At 54.4% G+C, this 19,563-nt stretch overlaps 1 protein-coding gene across 1 annotated transcript in view; it reads right to left on the reverse strand.

Moving 5' to 3' along the window:
• Positions 1–3,785: 3,785 nt before the first annotated feature.
• OGDHL (oxoglutarate dehydrogenase L) overlaps positions 3,786–19,563 on the reverse strand; it is a 28,636-nt gene continuing 12,858 nt past the window's right edge. The window contains exons 8-23 of the mRNA XM_017885517.1: positions 19,424–19,514; positions 16,800–16,976; positions 16,539–16,667; positions 15,592–15,771; positions 15,138–15,290; positions 14,454–14,556; positions 13,792–13,920; positions 12,668–12,818; positions 9,936–10,063; positions 8,889–9,067; positions 7,422–7,493; positions 7,178–7,303; positions 7,017–7,089; positions 5,578–5,741; positions 5,246–5,400; positions 3,786–4,502 (exon numbers count right to left, since the gene is read on the reverse strand). Coding sequence (XP_017741006.1) covers positions 4,379–4,502; positions 5,246–5,400; positions 5,578–5,741; positions 7,017–7,089; positions 7,178–7,303; positions 7,422–7,493; positions 8,889–9,067; positions 9,936–10,063; positions 12,668–12,818; positions 13,792–13,920; positions 14,454–14,556; positions 15,138–15,290; positions 15,592–15,771; positions 16,539–16,667; positions 16,800–16,976; positions 19,424–19,514 — 2,134 coding nt within the window. The 3' untranslated portion in view covers positions 3,786–4,378. The remainder of the gene's footprint in view (positions 4,503–5,245; positions 5,401–5,577; positions 5,742–7,016; positions 7,090–7,177; positions 7,304–7,421; positions 7,494–8,888; positions 9,068–9,935; positions 10,064–12,667; positions 12,819–13,791; positions 13,921–14,453; positions 14,557–15,137; positions 15,291–15,591; positions 15,772–16,538; positions 16,668–16,799; positions 16,977–19,423; positions 19,515–19,563) is intronic.

A 19,563-nucleotide genomic window follows, 5' to 3' on the forward strand; every position in this document is an offset into this window, starting at 1 on the left:
AGGAATGAAATAATGGCATTTGCAGCAACCTGGATAGAACTGGAGACCATTATTCTAAGTGAAGTAACTCAGGAATGGAAAACCAAACATTGTATGTTCTCACTCATAAGGGGAAGCTAAGCTATGAGGATGCAAAGGCATAAGAATGATACAATGGAACCGGGCATGGTGGCTCACACCTGTAATCCCAGCACTTTGGGAGGCCAAAGCGGGTAGATCATTTGAGGTCAGGAGTTCAAGACTAGCCAGGACAACATGGTGAAACCCCATCTCTACTAAAAATACAAACATTATTTTGTAAGGTGGTGTGCACCTGTAATCCCAGCTACTCAGGAGGCTGAGGCAGGAGAATCACTGGAACCTGGGAGGTGGAGGCTGCAGTGAGCTGAGATTGCACCACTACACTCTAGCCTGCACAACAGAGTGAGTGAGAAAAAAAAGAAAATAAAGAATGATACAATGAACTCTGAGGACTCAAGGGAAAGGGTAGGAGTGGGGTGAGGGATAAACGACTACACATTGGGTACAGTGTACACTGCCCAGGTGATGGGTGCACAAAAATCTCAGAAATCAACCACTAAAATTCATGTAACCACACACCACCTGTTCCCCAAAAACCTATTGAAATTTCAAAAAGTTAAATTAATTTTAAAATTTTAAAAGAGAGGTCCAGGAGTAGGCTTGTTTGCCCCTTCTACCATGGAGGGCCTAGCAAGAAGGCACTATCTCTGAGGAGGCCAGGCCCTTACCAGACACCAAATCTGCCAGTACCTTGATCTTAGATTTCATAGCCTGCAGAACTGTGAGAAATATTACAAGCTGCCCGGTTTATGGCATTATGTTATAGCAGCCCAAAGAGACAAACACAAACAATAAAAAATGATAAATTGAACTTTATGAAAATAAAAATCTTTCACTCTTAGAGAAATTTAAAATACAAGCCATAGACTGACAATATTTGCAAAATACATGTGGTAAAGGACTTGTTTTCAGAGTATATAAGGAATGCTTACAACTCAACAGGGAGCAGACAACTCATTTTTTTTTTTTTTTTTTTTGAGACGGAGTCTCGCTCTGTCACCCAGGCTGGAGCACAGTGGCCAGATCTGACAACTCATTTTTTAATTAAACTTTTGTATCTGATATCACTGTAAATTTGCATGCTGTCATAAGAACTACATCACAGAGGGCCTAGCCTTTACCCATTTTTTTCAAATAATAACATCTTACAACACTCTAGGATAATCACAACCAGGACACAGTGACATTGATACAGTCAAGAACAGATGCTCCATCACAAAGATCCCCCATGTCTTCTCCTCCTGCGATTCCTGTTAGACGCAGTATCAGCACTGTGGAACTCCTATGTTCTCCATGTTTCTTTAAAGAATTGTAAAATACGTATCTTTGTTCTTTGTTCTACTTTCTTCGGAGAATTCCTTGGGCTTGTCTTCAAACTTATTTTGTATTTCAGCTGTGTCTGTTCTGCTATTCAGCCTATCTATTGAGGTTTTAATTTTGGCAAAATTTCATATTTTCTTGATGTCCAATTATTTTAAATATAGTCTGTTTTAATAGTCTGTTATTGTTTCATAGCAGCAATATTCTCCTAGCCCTCTGGTTACTGCAGTTCATTTAAAGCCTTCCGCTTGTTCCTTGAGCTTGTTTTATTTCCCAGGGTTAGGTTTTTTTTTTTTTTTTTTTTGAGACGGAAAGTCTCACTTTGTCACCCAGGCTGGAGTGCAGTGGTGCTATCTCGGCTCACTGCAAGCTCTACCTCCTGGGTTCATGCCATTCTCCTGCCTCAGCCTTCCAAGTAGCTGGGACTGCAGGCGCCCGCCACCACGCCTGGCTAATTTTTTGTGTGTGTATTTTTAGTAGAGACAGGGTGTCACCATGTTAGCCAGGATGGTCTTGATCTCCTGACCTCGTGATCCACCCGCCTCGGCCTCCCAAAGTGCTGGGATAACAGTTGTGAGCCACCGCGCCCAGCCTCCCAGGGTTAGTTCTTATGTTTATAGGGTTTGGAGTCCTTTTTTATGTGGTTGGTTTTCCCCAATTTGGTAATCTGGTGGTTGCACCTCTTTCCTTTTTTTTTTTTTTTTCCTAAAGAGACAGGGTCTTAAACTCCTGGGCTCAAGTGATCCTCCTGTATTAGTCTCCTGAGCAACTGGGACTATAGCTAGGAGCCACCGTGCCTGGCTGACTGTACCTCTTCCTGCAGGAGATGCCTCCCAGCCCATCTACAGCCTTCCTGTACCCACACTGAGGAAGGGACTGTATGCACCTCAGGCAGGCCACATCCATCATCTGATCCCCAAGGGCTCCTGCACAGCCCAGGTGCCTCACCAGTTGCTGCCTCAGCCAATTGCAGGGAAAGCCCAGACTAGTGGTTCTCCGTGGGGCCAGGAATGCACGGTATGGGAAGAACTCATTTCCCAAGGGAAGCAATGTGGTCTTGTGGACAGAGGTGAAGTCCAAAACCACCACTTCCTTAGCAAGTGGCCTTGGGCAAATAACTTTATATGAACCTCGATTTCCTCATCTCTAAAATGGACATATTCCCAACATGCAAAGCCATGGTGAAGACTAGACAGCATTTAATTACACACGCAAAACATCCAGCAGAAGGCCCAAGACACGGCAGACACCATAAATGGGGGCTACAATTCTTTTCACTTTATGTCACTTTGAAAGCCCCTGTGGTAGGAATCAAAGTATTTCTCAACAAGATATACTTTTTTTTTTTTTTGAAACGGGAGTCTGTCACCCAGGCTGGAGTGCAGTGGCACGATCTTGGCTCACAGCAACCTCCGCCTCCCAGGTTCAAGTGATTCTCCTGCCTCAGCCTCCTGAGTAGCTGGGATTACAGGCATGCGTCACCATGCCTGGCTAATTTTTCAGCAAGCTATGTTTGAGGCTGATGAAACTTAACACTCCACCGCCCAACCTCATGCTGATTGTTTTAGGTTGCTCGTGCCAGCCCTATGGTATTTCTGTGTCTGTTCCAGAGAGGTTCATCTCTTTTCCTCTTCCTTCAAACACCAGCTCTTCCAGGGATCCTTCCCTGACACCCACAGCCGTCTGCACTGACCTCCAACGTAAACTCACAACTCAATGAATTGAACAGCTGACATGTCTCCCCAGTGGACTCCTGATGTGAAGAGCCAGCACGCAGACGGATGCCTTCCACCTGAAACCCAGTGTCCACCAAGGAGGAAGTGCTCTGAGAAGGGGATAAATGAACAAACGATCTGCTCCAAGCAAAACATCCCTCCCCTGCGGCAGCTTCTCCAGTATCTCCACAGGGAAGCAAAACCAACAAAAGGCCAGAGTGGAGAAGCCAACAGACACTACCTGGTGCTCAAATGAAAACCTGGCACAATGGCTCACACCTCTCATCCCAGCACTTTGGAGGCTGAGGCAGGTGGATCACTTGAGGACAGAAGTTCGAGACTAGCCTGGCCAACATGGTGAAACCCCGCCTCTATTAATAATACAAAACAAATTAGCTGGGCATAGTGGCGCACGCCTGTAATCCCAGCTACTCGGGAGGCTGAGGCAGGAGAATCACTTGAACCTGGGAGATGGAGGTTGCAGTGAGCCGAGATCGCGCCACTCCGCTCCAGACTGGGCGACAAGAGCGAAACTCCATCTCAAAAAAATATCCACGGAGGCGGATATTTTCTTCTCTCCATTTTTTTTTTAACTTTCTCCCCATTCCCTACCTTCTCTCAACCGCCTATCCCTCCCCCAGTCTTACAACATGAAATGAAAACAGCAAATCTCTCTGAAGCATGTTTTTATTTCTCCGTGATTTGGTTTTCTACTTTGGTACACATGAGCTGTGGCTGCATTTCACACAGAAGATGACACATCTCGCAAGAATGCCCCATAAAACAGAGCGCAAACACATCACCCCACAGGTTCGCTGCCCCTGGCAGTCACTGCTCAACTCCCTACTTCTAAGAGCACAGAAGAGAACATCGCTTTGAATTTACAGATGAGCGAGGGTGTGGCGAGCAGCAGCCAGGGCTGCGAGGATGGGAGCAGCCACAGACACAGGTCCCTGGGTGTCCGTCTTGAGATGCAGGTGGAGAAGCCGCACAAGAAATTCCAGCAAGATGGGAGCAGCTGGGGGATGCGCCAGCACAGCAGCCTGCCTATAGGACTCCTCTGGCTCCCTCAGTCCTGGCAGATTCTGGCATGACAACCAAGGCCAGCAGTGCTGGTTCTTTGGTCCTGTCACTGTGTGAGTCTGTTTTATCCTGGGGCCCCGTAGCCCCTCTCCTGGGCGGGAGTTTCACCCTTACCCTTTCCATCACCTCCTTGGTCCCCAGCCAACCCACAGCGAGACCTACACAGGTCTTGCCCAGCTCTAAAATGTCTTGCCCTCAAAGGCCTGGAGATTGAAGGCAGTATCCAGAAACTTCTTCAGTGACACCAGGTGAGTGTTCCTGTTTCCTGTGGCTGGTGCAGCCGCTGGGTCCCGGCCGACATACCTGGAGGAGAGACAAGCTAAGGTGAAGGCTGGGCCTAGCCATCTCCCCACCCCCACCTTCACCCCAGGACTGCAGGGGGCACACATCTGAGAACGGCTGACCTCGAAGCTACAGGCCCTGCCTTTTGGCCCTGGCACCACTTCCAATGAGCTGCGAAGCCTGGGTCAAACTCAAGTCACGCAGCCACAGAAGAGTGGAGAGAAACTGTCCCCCCATGTCACTGCACTTGCCCATGAGGACAACAAACGAGGCAACAACTCAAAGGCTTTGGGGACAAACACACTTGGCTTCTTGGAGTTTCTCAGGACCCTCTCCCATCTTCCCACGGACACATGATGCCAGTATTGAGCACCCACCATGTGCCAGGGCTAATACATACATCAGATCTAATCTTATCACCGCCCTTTGTAGAGATACAGGGACTAAGGCTCCAAGGGGCTACATAACTGGCCTGAGATCAAAGGCAGGAATTTTGAGACATGCAGCAGGTTCTCTAGTTCAGTTCTGGCTGCAGAACAAACACAAAGCCAGTCCAGATGATGCCCCATCCCTCATGGGTAAGCTGTCCCACCACAGACAGGGTGCACAGAGCTGACACAGACTATGGGGCCAACTCCTTGGTTTCCAAATGCAGCCCAGAGAAAGGCAGGGCCAGTTCCAGGTAGCATGGCCCATGGGATAGGCGGAGCCAGGATGGAGCCTCAGGGCCGAGGTGAGGGGCAATCAGCAGCCCCACCATGTACCATATGGGCCGCGTGCGCCTCAGGATGGTCATGAAGCGTGGGCTGATGTAGTCATAGTAGCCCATGTTCTTGTGCTCCTCCTGACACCAGGCCAGCTCCGCATCTGGGTACTTCTCTGCCTCTTGCTTGATCAGGTCAAAGGGGAATGGAGAGATCTGGGGAGGGAGGAACAAAGGAGCATAGCCAGAGGAGGGGCGGTGTGTCCCCAGCACCCCCCCAACAGGAGGCACAGGGCCTCACCAGCCTTCACCTGGCCTGGCTGGCACACTGGCCAGAGCCGGGGCCAGCGACATGAGCTTACACAGTTGACTGTGCAAGGGGCTCAGGCACACCTGCTCCAGGCGCGTGATGGCCACCTTCTCCTCCAGGCCCTGGCTGCTCCGCTCCTTCACCAGGTCATAGTACACCTTTCCCGTGCAGAAGATGAGCCGCTGCACCTGCTCAGGGGCCCGCGCTGCAGCCCCATCTTCAGGAATCACCCGCTGGAAGCTGGTCCCTGAGGGACCAATAGGACACTGCAGACATGTCGGTATCCAGAGGGGCTGGGGCAGCTCAGGACCAGGCCTGCGGCCCCAGGCTCTCCTTAGCCACTGAGACTAACTGCAGGTTTGGACCTGTGGCTGCAGTGGACACCTATTGAACTAAAAGATGGAGCAGGGGACAGTTGACACCCTGAGCTGTCATAGGGAGAGGGGTGGAGACACCCAAGGGTTGAGCCCTGAGAGCATCATGTTTAAGGTGACTGGAGGTGGGGGTACAATGAGAAGGGCCCTGAAGGAGATAGAGAAGGCGACATGATGGCATCATCCTTTGCCCCAACCTTGCTTCCGCCCAGCTGTGCCCACCTCCTGCAGAGCACTGCAGTCCCCCATCACTAAGCAGATGTCCCAGGAGGCTGCTCCATGCTCCTCCTCTTTCAGCCTGGCAGCTGAGCCCTCACCTGCAAGCCCCATCCATTCCTCCTTCCTGAGCCCATGATCTTGACCCCAGGTCATGCCCACTGCAAAACCTCTCAGGAGGCTACTGTAGTGTCCCTGCATCCCTGCATCTCAGGTGAGGACTCTAGGGCAGAAAGGCCAAACGGATCCCAGGCCCTCAAGAGAGAAGCCAGCACAGGGCAAGCAGCCCAGGTAGTCTAGTCCTGACATCAGAGCTCTAACTGCCCACTTCAGCCACCCACCCGCACAGAGGGGACATTCAAACAGACGTGGGAGAAAATCCAACCCCTGTCCACGCTGAGGCCCTTCCCGGCCCTCCCCCTACTGCCCAGGACCATTTTCCAAGACAGCTCTGCTCCACCAGCCTCACACCTGTCCTTCCCTGGATCACAGTCACCTCTCAACTGCAACTATAGGTGTTTTATCTGATCTGACTCCCAGGTAAATAAGGTCAAAGACTCCTGGAGGGGAACCAGGACCCCAGGGCCTGTAATGTCTGTTTGGCTCATGAATTTTAAAAATGGACAAAGGAATGAATGATACTCAATATCTTGCAAACTCAGCAGGCCTCTGGCAGGCCTCAACCAGCCCTGCTAGGGCCTAACGGGGCCCCAGTGGACTCTGCCATGGACTCAGCCCACATGACCTGAGCTGGCCCAGGTCAGCCACTGTGCCAGCCTCCCAACCCTATTGCTAGTGGGACCATGCCAGGAGCGGCTGCAGGTCAGCAGAGTCACAGACAGAGGGGAGGATGGAGGAGCCCCAGGAGCAGAAGCCACGCGATAGGCCACCGCCCCAGTGTGGGCCGCCCCACACCCGGGCCAGGCACGTACCGGATACCATTTGGTCAAAGCTGGACTTGGCCTCTGGGTGCCTCAGCAGAGATTTAGGTGTGAAGATAATCAGCTGGAAGGGAAACACACGCTCAGCTGCCAGCTGGCCCTGTCTGGCCAGGGCCCCTGCGTGTAACCCCTGCCCTGGGACGGTGACTCACCGGCTTGCGGAAGGGCAGCAGGATCTGCCGGCGCAGCACGTGGAAGTAGTTGGCCGGTGTGGAGCAGTTGACCACGATCCAGTTGCAGTCATAGAGCTGACTCACCTCGAAGTCCTTGGTGAATGCCTGTGGGGACGAGATGCGTATGGCCAGGGTGGCTGTCTGCTGCACCCACACCCTGGACTCTTAGCCCTGTGGGCACAATAGGGTGCGCCCCTGTCCTGGGGACAGCAGCAACACTCACGGGGTAGGCATCGGAGTCATCATTGCTCATCTGCAGGAACCTCTCGGGCCTCGCAGACGAGTGCTCTGGGCCCTGAAAGCAAATGCCAGATGGCCCAGGCTGGCCCCCACCATGGGACAGACATCTGGCCCTGCAGGGACCCTAAGCTCAGGGGAGAGTCTGGAGGGCATCTCAGTGGAGGCGCCCTCACCCTGGAGCCTGAACCACAGAAATGAACCAAGAACGTGGAACAAGAGCAGAATGGGCATCCTCACAGTGGGGCCTGCCCAGAGCTAGCACAGTGTGTGAACTCACAGGGACAGAAGAAAAAGCAAAAAGCCCACACTGAGATGTGCTTTCTCTGGAATGTCCTGGAACAGTGGCTGCCACTGACTGAGCACCTGCTACAGGAGGCAGAGTTCTAGGTACCCCACACAACTTACTCGCTAATACCCAAAAGCCCCATGATGCAGACTTTTCCTCACTGCACAGATGAAGAGGCAAGGAGAGGGTAAGAAACCACCCATGACCACACAGCCAGGTAGGGGCCGACCCAACTCAGCCTGGGCCTCGCCCACCCTCACCCACATGCACCGCTCTGCTCCATGAAAGCAGCAAGACAAGCCCAGGGGCATCTCCAAGCCGGCTCCTGCAGGACGGGGGTGACCCACCCCACAGCCGTCACTCGCCCCGTCTTGGTGGGGATGGCCAAGGACCCAGCCCCCTACACCCAGCCTGGCCCAGCTCCCGCCTCCCAAGAAGCTGCCTTCACAGTGGGCAGCCCCAAGCAGGGAGCCTCACCTCCCTCCTCACGGAGCCCCAGTGTTGTGAGGATGCCGAGTATGCAGCCTGTAAAGTGCTCAGAACTAAACACCGCTCGGGCATAATGGTGGCGATGAGCCCCCTGCCTGTCTCCTTCTGCCTGGTCAGGCCGCCTCCCCACCAGACGGTATCACATGACACTCTGCTCCTTCCTCCCCTCCTGCTAGCCCAGGAGCCTCCAGAGGATGCGGCCAGCCTGCATGTCTTCCCTCTGTCCCATGTGTAGATGCAGAGGCAGGTCACACAGGAGGGGACCAGAGGACAGGCAGTACTGCACAGGATAGTTTCAAAGCCCAGCTACTAGCTGTGAGACCTTGGGCAACCTACTCCCCTGCTCTGTGCCTCAGTTTCCTCATCTGAAACGCAGGAACAGGGCCTACTTCATTAGGTTGCTGTACGGATTGGAAGAGTTAACATTCAGAAGCATTGAACAGCGCCTGGTGCATAGCACGCACTCATACGCGGTAGCGCCTTCTGCCAGGGGTAGCATCATCGTCTCAGCAGCTGCAGCACGCATATGTGCAGACCCCACCCTGCACAGACCCACGTGCTCCAGGGGCCTGGAAAGCACATACCATCCAACTCGACAAGGGGCCCAGGGTCCATCCCGTCCCTCCGAGGCCCACCAGAGCCCACCAAGCCACCAGCCACCACCACAGCCCTCACCATGCCTTCCATGCCATGGGGCAGCAGCAGCACAATGCCGTTATGCCGCACCCACTTGGCCTGGCCGGTGCTGATGAACTGGTCGATGATGCACTGGGCCGTGTTGTGGAAGTCCCCAAACTGGGCCTCCCAGAGGACCAGGGCATTGGGGCTGGCCATGGCATAGCCCAGCTCAAAGCCTAAACAGAAGACAAGATAGAGCTTGCTGCACGCTGTCACCAAGTAGCAGTGGCTCCAGTCAAACTCAGCCCTTTCTCAGTATATCCTCCACGCCCCCACTCATCCTTCTCACAAGCCAGGACGAACCCAGGGATTCCCTGGGATTCAAAGGGTAGAATGTACCATCCTGGGGGCTGACAACATGCCCAGAGATGCTACCCTCAGCCCTGCTATCATGTGTGGTCAGGTTCAGCCATATTTAGGTATCCTGGGGAGGCAGCAGGGACCATCTGTCAAGAATAACTCCTTAAAAACATGCAGAGCTGCTAAGAAGGGGCAGAAACAACCCTAGAGGCATCTCCCTGGGGGCGGGATCTGCCTGGCCTCTAGGGGCAGGCAGTGAGGAGGAGGTGAGCCAGCTAATGATGCAGCTCAGGGACAGCATGTACAGGGGACACAGGCAGGGAAGCCCAGAGCCCAGAGAAGGGATCTCAGTGCAGCGTTCCTAGGGTGCAGGGCACAGGTGAGATGGGGCTCAGAGGAATGCGGGAGGGCTGGGCCAAGACTGGACTGCTCAGCAGCTGGAACCCGCAGCAGACTCTGTTGGGCTCTCTGTCTGTGCCCACTGGGGCCCTGATACCTACAGAGCCCCCTCAAAGCAAGCAGGGCCCCCTAACTGGGATCCCCAAGGGGCCCAGATGGGACACGATTTCATCTCCCACATGGCCTTAGGTGGGGGCAGCCCAATCACCATCCCCCAGGGCCATCCCCTCAGGGGCTCTGAGCATCTCTTGCCCCTCCCAGGCCCTGGCCCCAGTCCCTTCCCAGCCCATCTCTGGTCCCCAGGTGTCTGGGGCCTGCCTGGCTTGCAGGAGAGTGTGGACCCACCCAGGACTCCGTACTCCGAGAGGGAGCTGTTGCACACGGTGTACGGGGCCTGGTCAGGCCAGAGATGATTCATAGGCACACACGTCCTGCGGTCAACCTCCTGGTCATGGAGAACGTGGTGCCGGTGACTGCAGAGACACAGACCGGGGCAGGGACAGAGGGCAGGTGGCCTGGTACCTGTTCACCTGGAGCAGGGGAGCTGGGCAGCAGGAGGCAGGCAAGCCTCCGTCACTGTCCCAGGAAACCTGCAGGGTCCCACAGGATGGCATCCAAGAAGGTTGTGGAAAACCAGAGCCATGTGGTCCCTCTTGCAGTATGCCCCCTGCCTGCCGGCAGCCCACACACAACATGCACTGAGGGGTCTGTGGGAAGGAACTGAGTTGTGGCACCTCCCTGAGTGTCAGCTTCTCACCCATAAAGAGGACCTGATGAGACACTTCCCAGGTGCCAGCTAGAGCCACCTCCTAGGGCAGCCTAGAAGCTGCCCCGTCTTGCTGGCTTCTTTATCATCTCACCAGCCCTGTCCCAATTCACAAGAGACAGAAACCACTGTGCAGTAGCCGAGGTGGGCACAGTGAGGGGCGCCTGGCTGAACCCCAGACCCTGGCTAGGACTGACATGTAGCTCAGGGTGCATCAGAGGACCACCTGGGTCCTGGTTGGAGCAAGACCAGCAGAGACAAGCAACCAGGAATAAGAAAGCCAGCTGGTCAAGTCCTGGAAGCCACACCACCCTGGCTTGCTAACCAGGAGCGGACTGAGGCAGGACCTAGAACATTTTAGGGCCCTGGACCAGAGGAAATGTGGTGTGGCCAACTGACAAGTGTCAAGTCCCCACTTGGACTCACAAAGACACCTGCAAACAAGCAAGATAGGGGCTGGCTTAACAGCAATACACACACATACACCACACACATACATACACATGCCACACATACCACACACACATACGTATCCCCACTCACCACACACTACACACACACACCACACACACACACACAACACACATACCACACACACCAAACACCACATACACACACACCACGCATACGAAACACACCACACACACACACCACACACATCCATGCACACACACCAAACACCACACACGCTATACACACCACACATACATACCACACACACCACACACACCACACAACACACACCACACAGACTACACACCACTAATACAAACACGTACCATATACACCCACACACCCACACATACACACCACACACACCACACACTACACATACCACACACCACACAGACTACACACCACAAACACAATCACACGTACCATACACACACACACACCCATACATACACACCACACACCCCACATATACCACACACCACAAACCACACATACACCAAACATGACACACACCACATACATCACACACGCCACATAATACATACCACACACACACTCCACACATACCACACACCATACACACATACCCCCTCACACACACCCCACATATACACACCCTACACACACCATACACATCACACACACCATATACACCACACACACCATATACACCACACACACCATATACACCCCCCCACACACCCACAAACCACACACCACACACATATACCACACTCAACATGCAACACACACCACACACACCACAAACACACCACACCCACCACAAACACCACACACTACACACACACAACATACACACCACACACCCCCACACACACCATACACACACATACACACCACACACTCCACACACACCACACACCCCCACACACACCATACACACACATACACACCACACACACACTCCACACACCACACATACATCACACACCATACACATATCATACACCACACATACACCACACACTACACACCACACACACCCACACACCACATATACCCTCCTACACACACACACCACATATACATACCATACACACCCCCACAGACACACCACGCACATACACAAACACTGCACACATACACACCCCACACATACAACACACACACGACACACCACACAACCACACACACACCACATACACATCAAATATGCCACACAAATACCACACACACACCACATACACCCACCCCCCACTCACCACATACTACACACCATTCACACCACATACACTCCACACACACACCACATACACACCACAAACTACACACATCCCCACATACACACCACACACATACACACCCCATCCATACACACCACACACCCACACACACTCCACATACACAATCCAAACTCCACACACACTCCAAACGCCACACAATCACACCCACACCACACACACATCAAACACACCACACACATATCCCACACCATACACACACCAAACACCACACACACGTACCATACAAACCCCGCATACACTCCCCCCACTCACCACATACCACACACACACATACACACCAAACACACCACACACACATACCACACACAACTCCCCCACACTCAACACACAATCCCCCAACACACACACGATCCTGAGCACCACAGAGGGCCACAGGCTTGACCTCAGTGGACAGCTTGGGCCCAGCAGTGAGCTCTGCACGTTCACCCTGGGGGGTCAGCAAGGTGGCCCTCTGATAATGCCGCCAGAGGGCAGGGGCTAGGGATGCTGTGAAGATCCCACCCCAACAAAGGCCCCCCTCGGGATCCCCAAGCCAGGCCCAGCTTCCGCTCCAGGTCTCCTGTGCGGATGCTGAGCCCCACCGTGCTCACCTGAATGTGCCCCTCTCCACATCCTGCCCGCTGAGCCGCACGTGGATGCCCTCTTTCAGCAGGGAGCCAAAGGCCATGTACTCTGCCAACGCCCAGTCCACTGTCCGGTTATTGGTCATGTCCGCACGGCCCCGCAGAATGCGAGAGAGGCCTGTGGGAGGAGAGTGCTGGCCTGAGGGCCACGGGACAGCCAGCCCTGGCGGGGGTATGTAGGTGCTCAGCACACACCCCGCACAAAGCAGGGCAGCTGTCTGTTGATGTGGCTGGAGGGCAAGGATGCTGCAGGAGGGCCCAGGGCCAGGCATCCCTCCTCCAGCTGAGACAAGGGGCCACCCTGAGCCCGTGGGGAGGTGGAGCAGGTACCACTTGGCGAGCATTGGCCTCATTCCAGACACCATCAGGCACGGAGTCATTTACTCAAATCACACAGCTGTCAAGGTACTCGGATCTGACCCCAAGTCCCCAGGCCTATGCTGTGCTCCTGCTGGCCCCACACACAGAGGCTAACACACTAACAGAGCGGGCACATGCCCCAGACGCTGTCAGCAGCTGCCCCAGGGCACTCGGTCTCGGTGCAAAATGTAAGGGAATCCCCTCAGAACTCCTCCAGGTGGGTCAGAGGGTGTGTAGCACCTCAGTACAGCCACAGGGGACCCTCCGGACTTCCCAGGCAAAGGTCACAGTGGCCCCAGCCAAGGGGCCCCCGGAGTGGGTGGCTGCCCGCGGTCACTGGTCCAGGCACCGGCAAGCCGTTGTCCTTTCAGCTGCAGAATCCTGCCCAAGTTCCAGGCTGTGTTCCAGCCCCCGCATGGGAGTCCTTGCTTTCCTGCTCTCCTGCCTGACCCAGGGACGCCCCAGCAAAGTCATTTTGAAAACCCAACCTAAGACTTGTCACTGGTACCCAGCTGGGAGTGTGGCATCTGGAGCTGCCCAGCTCACCACGCCCACCCTGAGAAGAGCTACTGTCACAGGCACAGACGAGGTGCCGAGAGCTACGTGAACCCACCGCAGACTGAGCAGGAATGCGACACACCATCTCTCTTGCATCCCAACCAACCTCCCTACGAGGCACAATGTTGGGGTGGGGCCAGCAGCCTGGGCTGCAGCCTGCCCAGCAACCTCACCGGTGTGGATCTTAAAGTCCTCCAGGGGCACAGAGCTGGCCACGCTGCCAATGTGGGTGAGCACGTCCTCAGGGATCCCTGTGGCTGGGCACGTCATGCTCTTGGGCTCCCCATCTACGTTGAAGAAGCCTGACAGGGAGAGAGGCTCTGTCCACACTGGGTCAGTGGTGGCCTCTGATCCCCCTGGCCAGCCTGCCTCCCCAGGACTGAGGGGCCCATGGCTTCCTAAACTCCACTGTCACTCGGACTCACCCTGAGCCCACCCTTGGGACCTGCGACAGCTGGACAGCCACAGCTGCAACTCCCCCACAGGCCCAACACCCACCTCTGGGCCCCAGGGTCACAGCTGTTCTAACCCTGCCCCCAGGGAGGCCCTCTGAGCACCCCGGACCCAAGTATCCAGTGCCCAGGGCTTCCTCTCCCTCCTCCCACCTGGCTGTGCCCTCCCTTTTCAGTGAGCACCTGGCCATCCATGCTCAGAGAGCAATGTTATCCTTGACTTGCAGGAATCGGCCCCACACAGCTTTAGGACCTCAGGGATAGAGCCTGCAGCCTCTAGACTAGGCAATGACAGCTGTCACCTAGGGCCATTCCAGACCTGATCCCAGTGCAAGACCTGAAGGCCCAGGGTAGTCTGTCTGAGCCACACACTGCTTGCTCACCGGGCCAGGGGGAGTCCAACCAGTGCTTTATATGCAGGATCTTTTTATCCTTGGACCTGCCATAAGCCTCCTCACAGATCCGGTCGTATTTCGCAATTTCTTCCTGGAATCAGGGGGAAGGTGTGGACAGAGCAGCAAAGCCCTGGGCAGCCAGAGGCCCAGTCCACTAGGACTCATAAGTCCTGGTCCCCGTTACCAAGTTCTTCTAGAACTCTCTGTCTCTGGTCAGTAGGGACCTCATGGCTAGAAGCCAAAGTCTCAGAGTTCAGGGGATCCTGCACGGGTACCACGAGGCTGGGCAGGCCTGCAGTATGCTCAGCAAGCGGATCGGAGGAAACTTGTAGTCCTTGCTCTCAGAGTTCCACGAAGGTGGAAGGACCAACACTCCATAGATAATCATGGGGACAACCCTAGCTCAGGGCCGCCTCCTACAGGAAGCCTTCCTGCACGCCTGCTCAAGGCTGGGCTTCCCCCACATTGCAGTACCCACTGTGTCCCACCTGGCTGTAACTGCATCCTTAGTTCTTGGTCCCCTTTGGTAACTGGGGCCTCTTGGGGACAAGGAACACAGTGGCTACTTCTTTAAATCCTTAGGGCTCAGCACTGGGCTGGTAACATCTACAACCCCTCCCCAGGTCCCCATGCAAAGTTTGTCCTAGGTGCCCATGCAGCCTGCCTGCCCACCTCAAACTCCTGCAGGGTGACCGTGCCCTCGGCAATCAGCTTGTCTGCGTACTTTTTCAGCACAGGCACCTGTCTGTGGATCTGCTTGTACATGAGTGGCTGGGTGAACATGGGCTCGTCCATCTCATTGTGGCCGCGCCGGCGGTAACAGACCTGCAGGAGCAGCCAGAGGGGCTCATGCCCTCCCCTACGCTATGTGCTCAATGTAGCTGCTGCAAAATTGGGGAATATCCAGGTAGGGCACACCCACTGGGAGCCCTTTGAGCTCCACTATCACCTATCACCGAATGAGTGTCCCATCTCAGGCCTTTGCACAGATTGCTCTTGGTGGCACAAATCTCTCATCCAAGAAGCACTCCCAGCCCTGAGTGCTGAAGATGCTGAAGACCAGGCTGGCTCAGCACAGCAGGGATGAGTCACCCACCCATGCCTTGGCCTCAGTCTCCAGACCCACCAGGTCTACGACAACGTCTTTGTTGAAAGTGTTTCTCCATTCGGCTGCCACACTGCACACATATATCACAGCCTCTGGGTCATCGGCGTTCACGTGGAAGATGGGCGCATTGACCACCCGGGCCACGTCGGTGGGGTATGGTGAGGAACGGGCCATTCGGGGGTCTGTGGTGAATCCAATCTGCAGAGGCAGGAGAAACCTGCTGCGCCTCTCTACTTAGAGCGAGATAGAAGGTGCCAGCCTCGGGGACTGAGCAGGGGAATGCTCAAGGTCCACTGAGGTGTCCGGGGGGATGTGGGACACGACAGGGTGATGGTGAGCAGCCCCACAATTGGACACGGCAACAGCTCCCACGGAGACAGCAGCAACACCAGCCGGGTGGAGCCTGCTCTTTTTTGCCAGTCACTTTGACACACTGGTAGTGAGGAACACAGGCCTGAAAAATCCCAGTCCCAAAAACTGCTAATTGCAACCTGGGGCAAGGTGCTTACATTCCCACAGCCTGTTTCCTCATCTATAAAAAGGGCTCACTTAAATTCCTACCTCATAGGATGTTCACAGAAGATGATGTAACTTAATGCAAATAAGGCAATGAACACCGGGCTTTCTAAACTCCAGATGAGTTGTTAGAAGCTCAGCTGCCTTAGAGAAAGGGCACCAAGGTCCCTGTGTCTAAGATTGCCAATGCGGGGCTGCACACAGCCAGCCTCCATGAGGTACTCGCTACACAGGTGCTCCTTTGGTCTTTCCAGCCCTGCTTATCCCTCCCTATTGTGTCCCCCAATTTCACAGACCGGATGCCAAGGCTGGGCAGATCAGGGTCCTGCCTGGTAAGCAGCACAGCAGTGGGCTCAGAGCCAGAAGCATCTCACTTTCCCCCCAAGCTACTTCCTGGATTTCCAGGAATGCTGACGCTGTGAGACCCAGCGTGGAGCCTACATGCTCACCTGGTTGTTGACGACGACGTGCACGGTACCGTTGGTTGTGTAGGAGGGCAGGTCGCTCAGGTGGAAGGTCTCATATACCACACCCTGGCCGGCAAAGGCAGCATCCCCATGAACCAGGATGGACATGACCTGCAGGGCAGGTGTGAGCCAGGAGGGGCTGCGTAGCCCAGCCCCGCACCTGTACTGTGGAGACCCAGGGCCTAGCCCTCTGGACCCACCCCGCAGGGTCCAGGTCCTCGGGGCTCTCTCAGGTGAGCTTGCCTTCTTGCCCTGGGCGTCTCCACGGTATAGCTGCTCTGCCTTTGTCTTCCCCTGCACCACAGGGTCCACTGCCTCCAGGTGGGAGGGGTTGGCGACCAGCGGACAGAGTGGATGTTCGGTTGGTGACACGTTGATCCATTCATGGTACATGCCCAGGTGTACTTGACGTCCCGGAGCCTGAAGGTGGGAAGTGGGAACAGATGGATCCCCCCTCCCACACCAGACAGGTAGACACACAGGCAGGCACTGCAGCCCATAGTCAGGTTGGCACATCCCCGGATCCCACTGCCTCGGAGGGCCAAGCTGTCCCTGACCCCTCTCTCCTCATCACACTGCCCCTCCTCACTGGCCCCAGGGAGGAAGACAGGGACCCTGGGCCTTGGCTCAGAGCCTCTCTGCACACTGACCACGGAGCAGGAGAGCATGGGAGTGGGGAAGGCCATCCAGCGGCAGGGAAGACAGGGAGAGAAGGGCAGGGCCTAGGCATCAGTGCGGAGACCCTCGGCCAGGCCGCCAGCAAACACTGAAGCTGAATCCCCCAACTCCTCACACCAAGGGCAGCAATGAGGGACACACAACATTTTACGATCCTGAAGCAAGGAAGACTTACAGCATTCTACACAATATCCTAAGACCGAAAACATACAAGACACCTAAATTCTAACAACTTTGTCATGGGGGAGCAAACCCCCGCCCAGCGATAGGGGAAACATATCAAGCTGAGAAAAACATTCATAAACAAATGCAGGAAAAGGGCAAATTCCCTCAATGTACAAAATGCTTTTACAAATCAGGAAGATAAAGCCCAAAAACTCCACAGGAAAATGAGCAAAAGCCACAAGTGGGAATATACAGAAAAATACGAATGGCTCAAAAGCATGTGAAAAGATAAGCAACTGAATTCATAACAAAGAAATGCATTACAACAAAATCCTCTTTTGCACCTATCATATTGGCAAAGATGAAAGGATTCGAGAGCATGTGGAAGGAAGTGGGGTGGAGGCTCTGGCACCGTCACACACTGTGGATGGGCTTGCTGACATCTGCCAGCTCCTGGGAGGGTCATTCAGTCCCACCCCCTTAGCTCCAGTCACTGCTCTGCTCCAACACCATCTAACAGATAAACTCGCTCACACATGTGCAAGGACCCTCATTAGAACAACCCAAGGTCCAGCACAAGGGATGCTCTAGCTGTAAGAAGCCTGTGTGCAGCCAGGAAACAATGACAACTTGTTAAGTGAAAACAGCAAGGTGCCACCTGGCGTCACGGCTATGCCCATGGCCTCTTACAAATAAAGCTGTGCTAGACAAAGAGGTTTGTCAGTATCAACATGAAATGTTTCTAGAAGTACACACCTAAACACAACAGAGGCACACAAACAAAACTGGCCACAAGAATGGAGTCTCACTGAGGAACACCTTCTCATTGTATAACCGTTGTTCTGTTTGTTGTTTTTACAATGATCAAATTTCTTTTTCAGTTGAAAAAAATAGTAATTTCATTTTAAACATCCTTTGGCCAAGTTTTCCAGTATACACACATCTTTGACTCATCGCTTTTATCCGTTTTACAGAAGAGCAAACTGAGGCTTAGAAGGCTGAAAGTGCTAGAACAAAAGGAACAGGATGTCAGAAAGACCTAGGCTAGGAGCCAGTAGGTATGGGTCCACACATGCACACACACACAGGCAGCAGGTTGGAGACAGCAGGAGACAGTCCTGACAGCAAAGGGACACAGAGGAGGGAGTGACAGGCTCACTGTCCAGAGGACCCACAGAGCTACTGCAAGGGAAGATGGGCAGGACTTTGAAAGAGGCTAGGCACTTGGCCGGGAGTGGTGGCTCCATGCCTGTAATCCCAGCACTTTGGGAGGCCGAGGCAGGCAGATCACCTAAGTTCAGGAGTTCAAGACCAGCCTGACCAACATGACGAAACCCCATCTCTACTAAAAATACAAAAATTAGCCAGGCGTGCTGGCACGTGTCTGTAATCCCAGCTACTTGGAAAGCTGAGGCAGGAGAATCGCTTGAACCCAGGAGGCAGAGGTTGCATTGAGCCGAGATCGCACCATTGCATTCCAGTCTGGGCAACAAGAGCAAAACTCTGCCTCAAAAAGAAAAGGAAAGAAAGAGGCTAGGCAGTCTGGGCTGAAGGCCTGGCCAAGGCCTCCCAGGGAGGGGGTGGGCACAGGAACAACATTTCCTCAGCAGGTCGATGGGTAAAGAAAACCATCCTCACCACCCAAGGCTCTGTTGGGCAAACAAACGAGCAAGGGAGTCATTCCTGGCTGATGGACAGGACTTTGGACATGGAGGCACAGCCACATGAGCAGAACTGAGCCAACTTCCAGCAAGACTTTGCGTCTCTGGGCTTCAGATTCCCTAGCTCAAAACAGGGAGGTTGACCCAGATTATCCAAGGGCCCTCCCAGCTACCACAGACTGCAGCTCTTGCTCCCAAAAGCCTTAGGGGCCTCAGGCAAACACCCAGCCTCTCGCTGGCTTCTCCACATGCATCCATCTCAAGGTTTATCTCAGCCCGGAAGCTCCCAGTCCAGCCCCTCCCCAGTTCACCTCCCAAATACCCAGCTCTCCAAGGGTGCCGGGACCTGAGCGTGGCACCCACCTCGTCTGCCGCCTCCAGCTTGGGGTCAAACTGGCAGAAGATCTGCTCCAGGTCCTTGCGGATCACGTTGGCCAGCACGTTCAGCCTGCCCCTGGAGCCAGAGGGGCCGGGCTCTCACCTGGCAAAGCCCGTAGGCCTCA

The sequence above is a fragment of the Rhinopithecus bieti genome, unplaced genomic scaffold (assembly GCF_001698545.2).
Source record: "Rhinopithecus bieti isolate Rb0 unplaced genomic scaffold, ASM169854v2 scaffold_15143, whole genome shotgun sequence".
Lineage (NCBI taxonomy): Eukaryota > Metazoa > Chordata > Mammalia > Primates > Cercopithecidae > Rhinopithecus > Rhinopithecus bieti.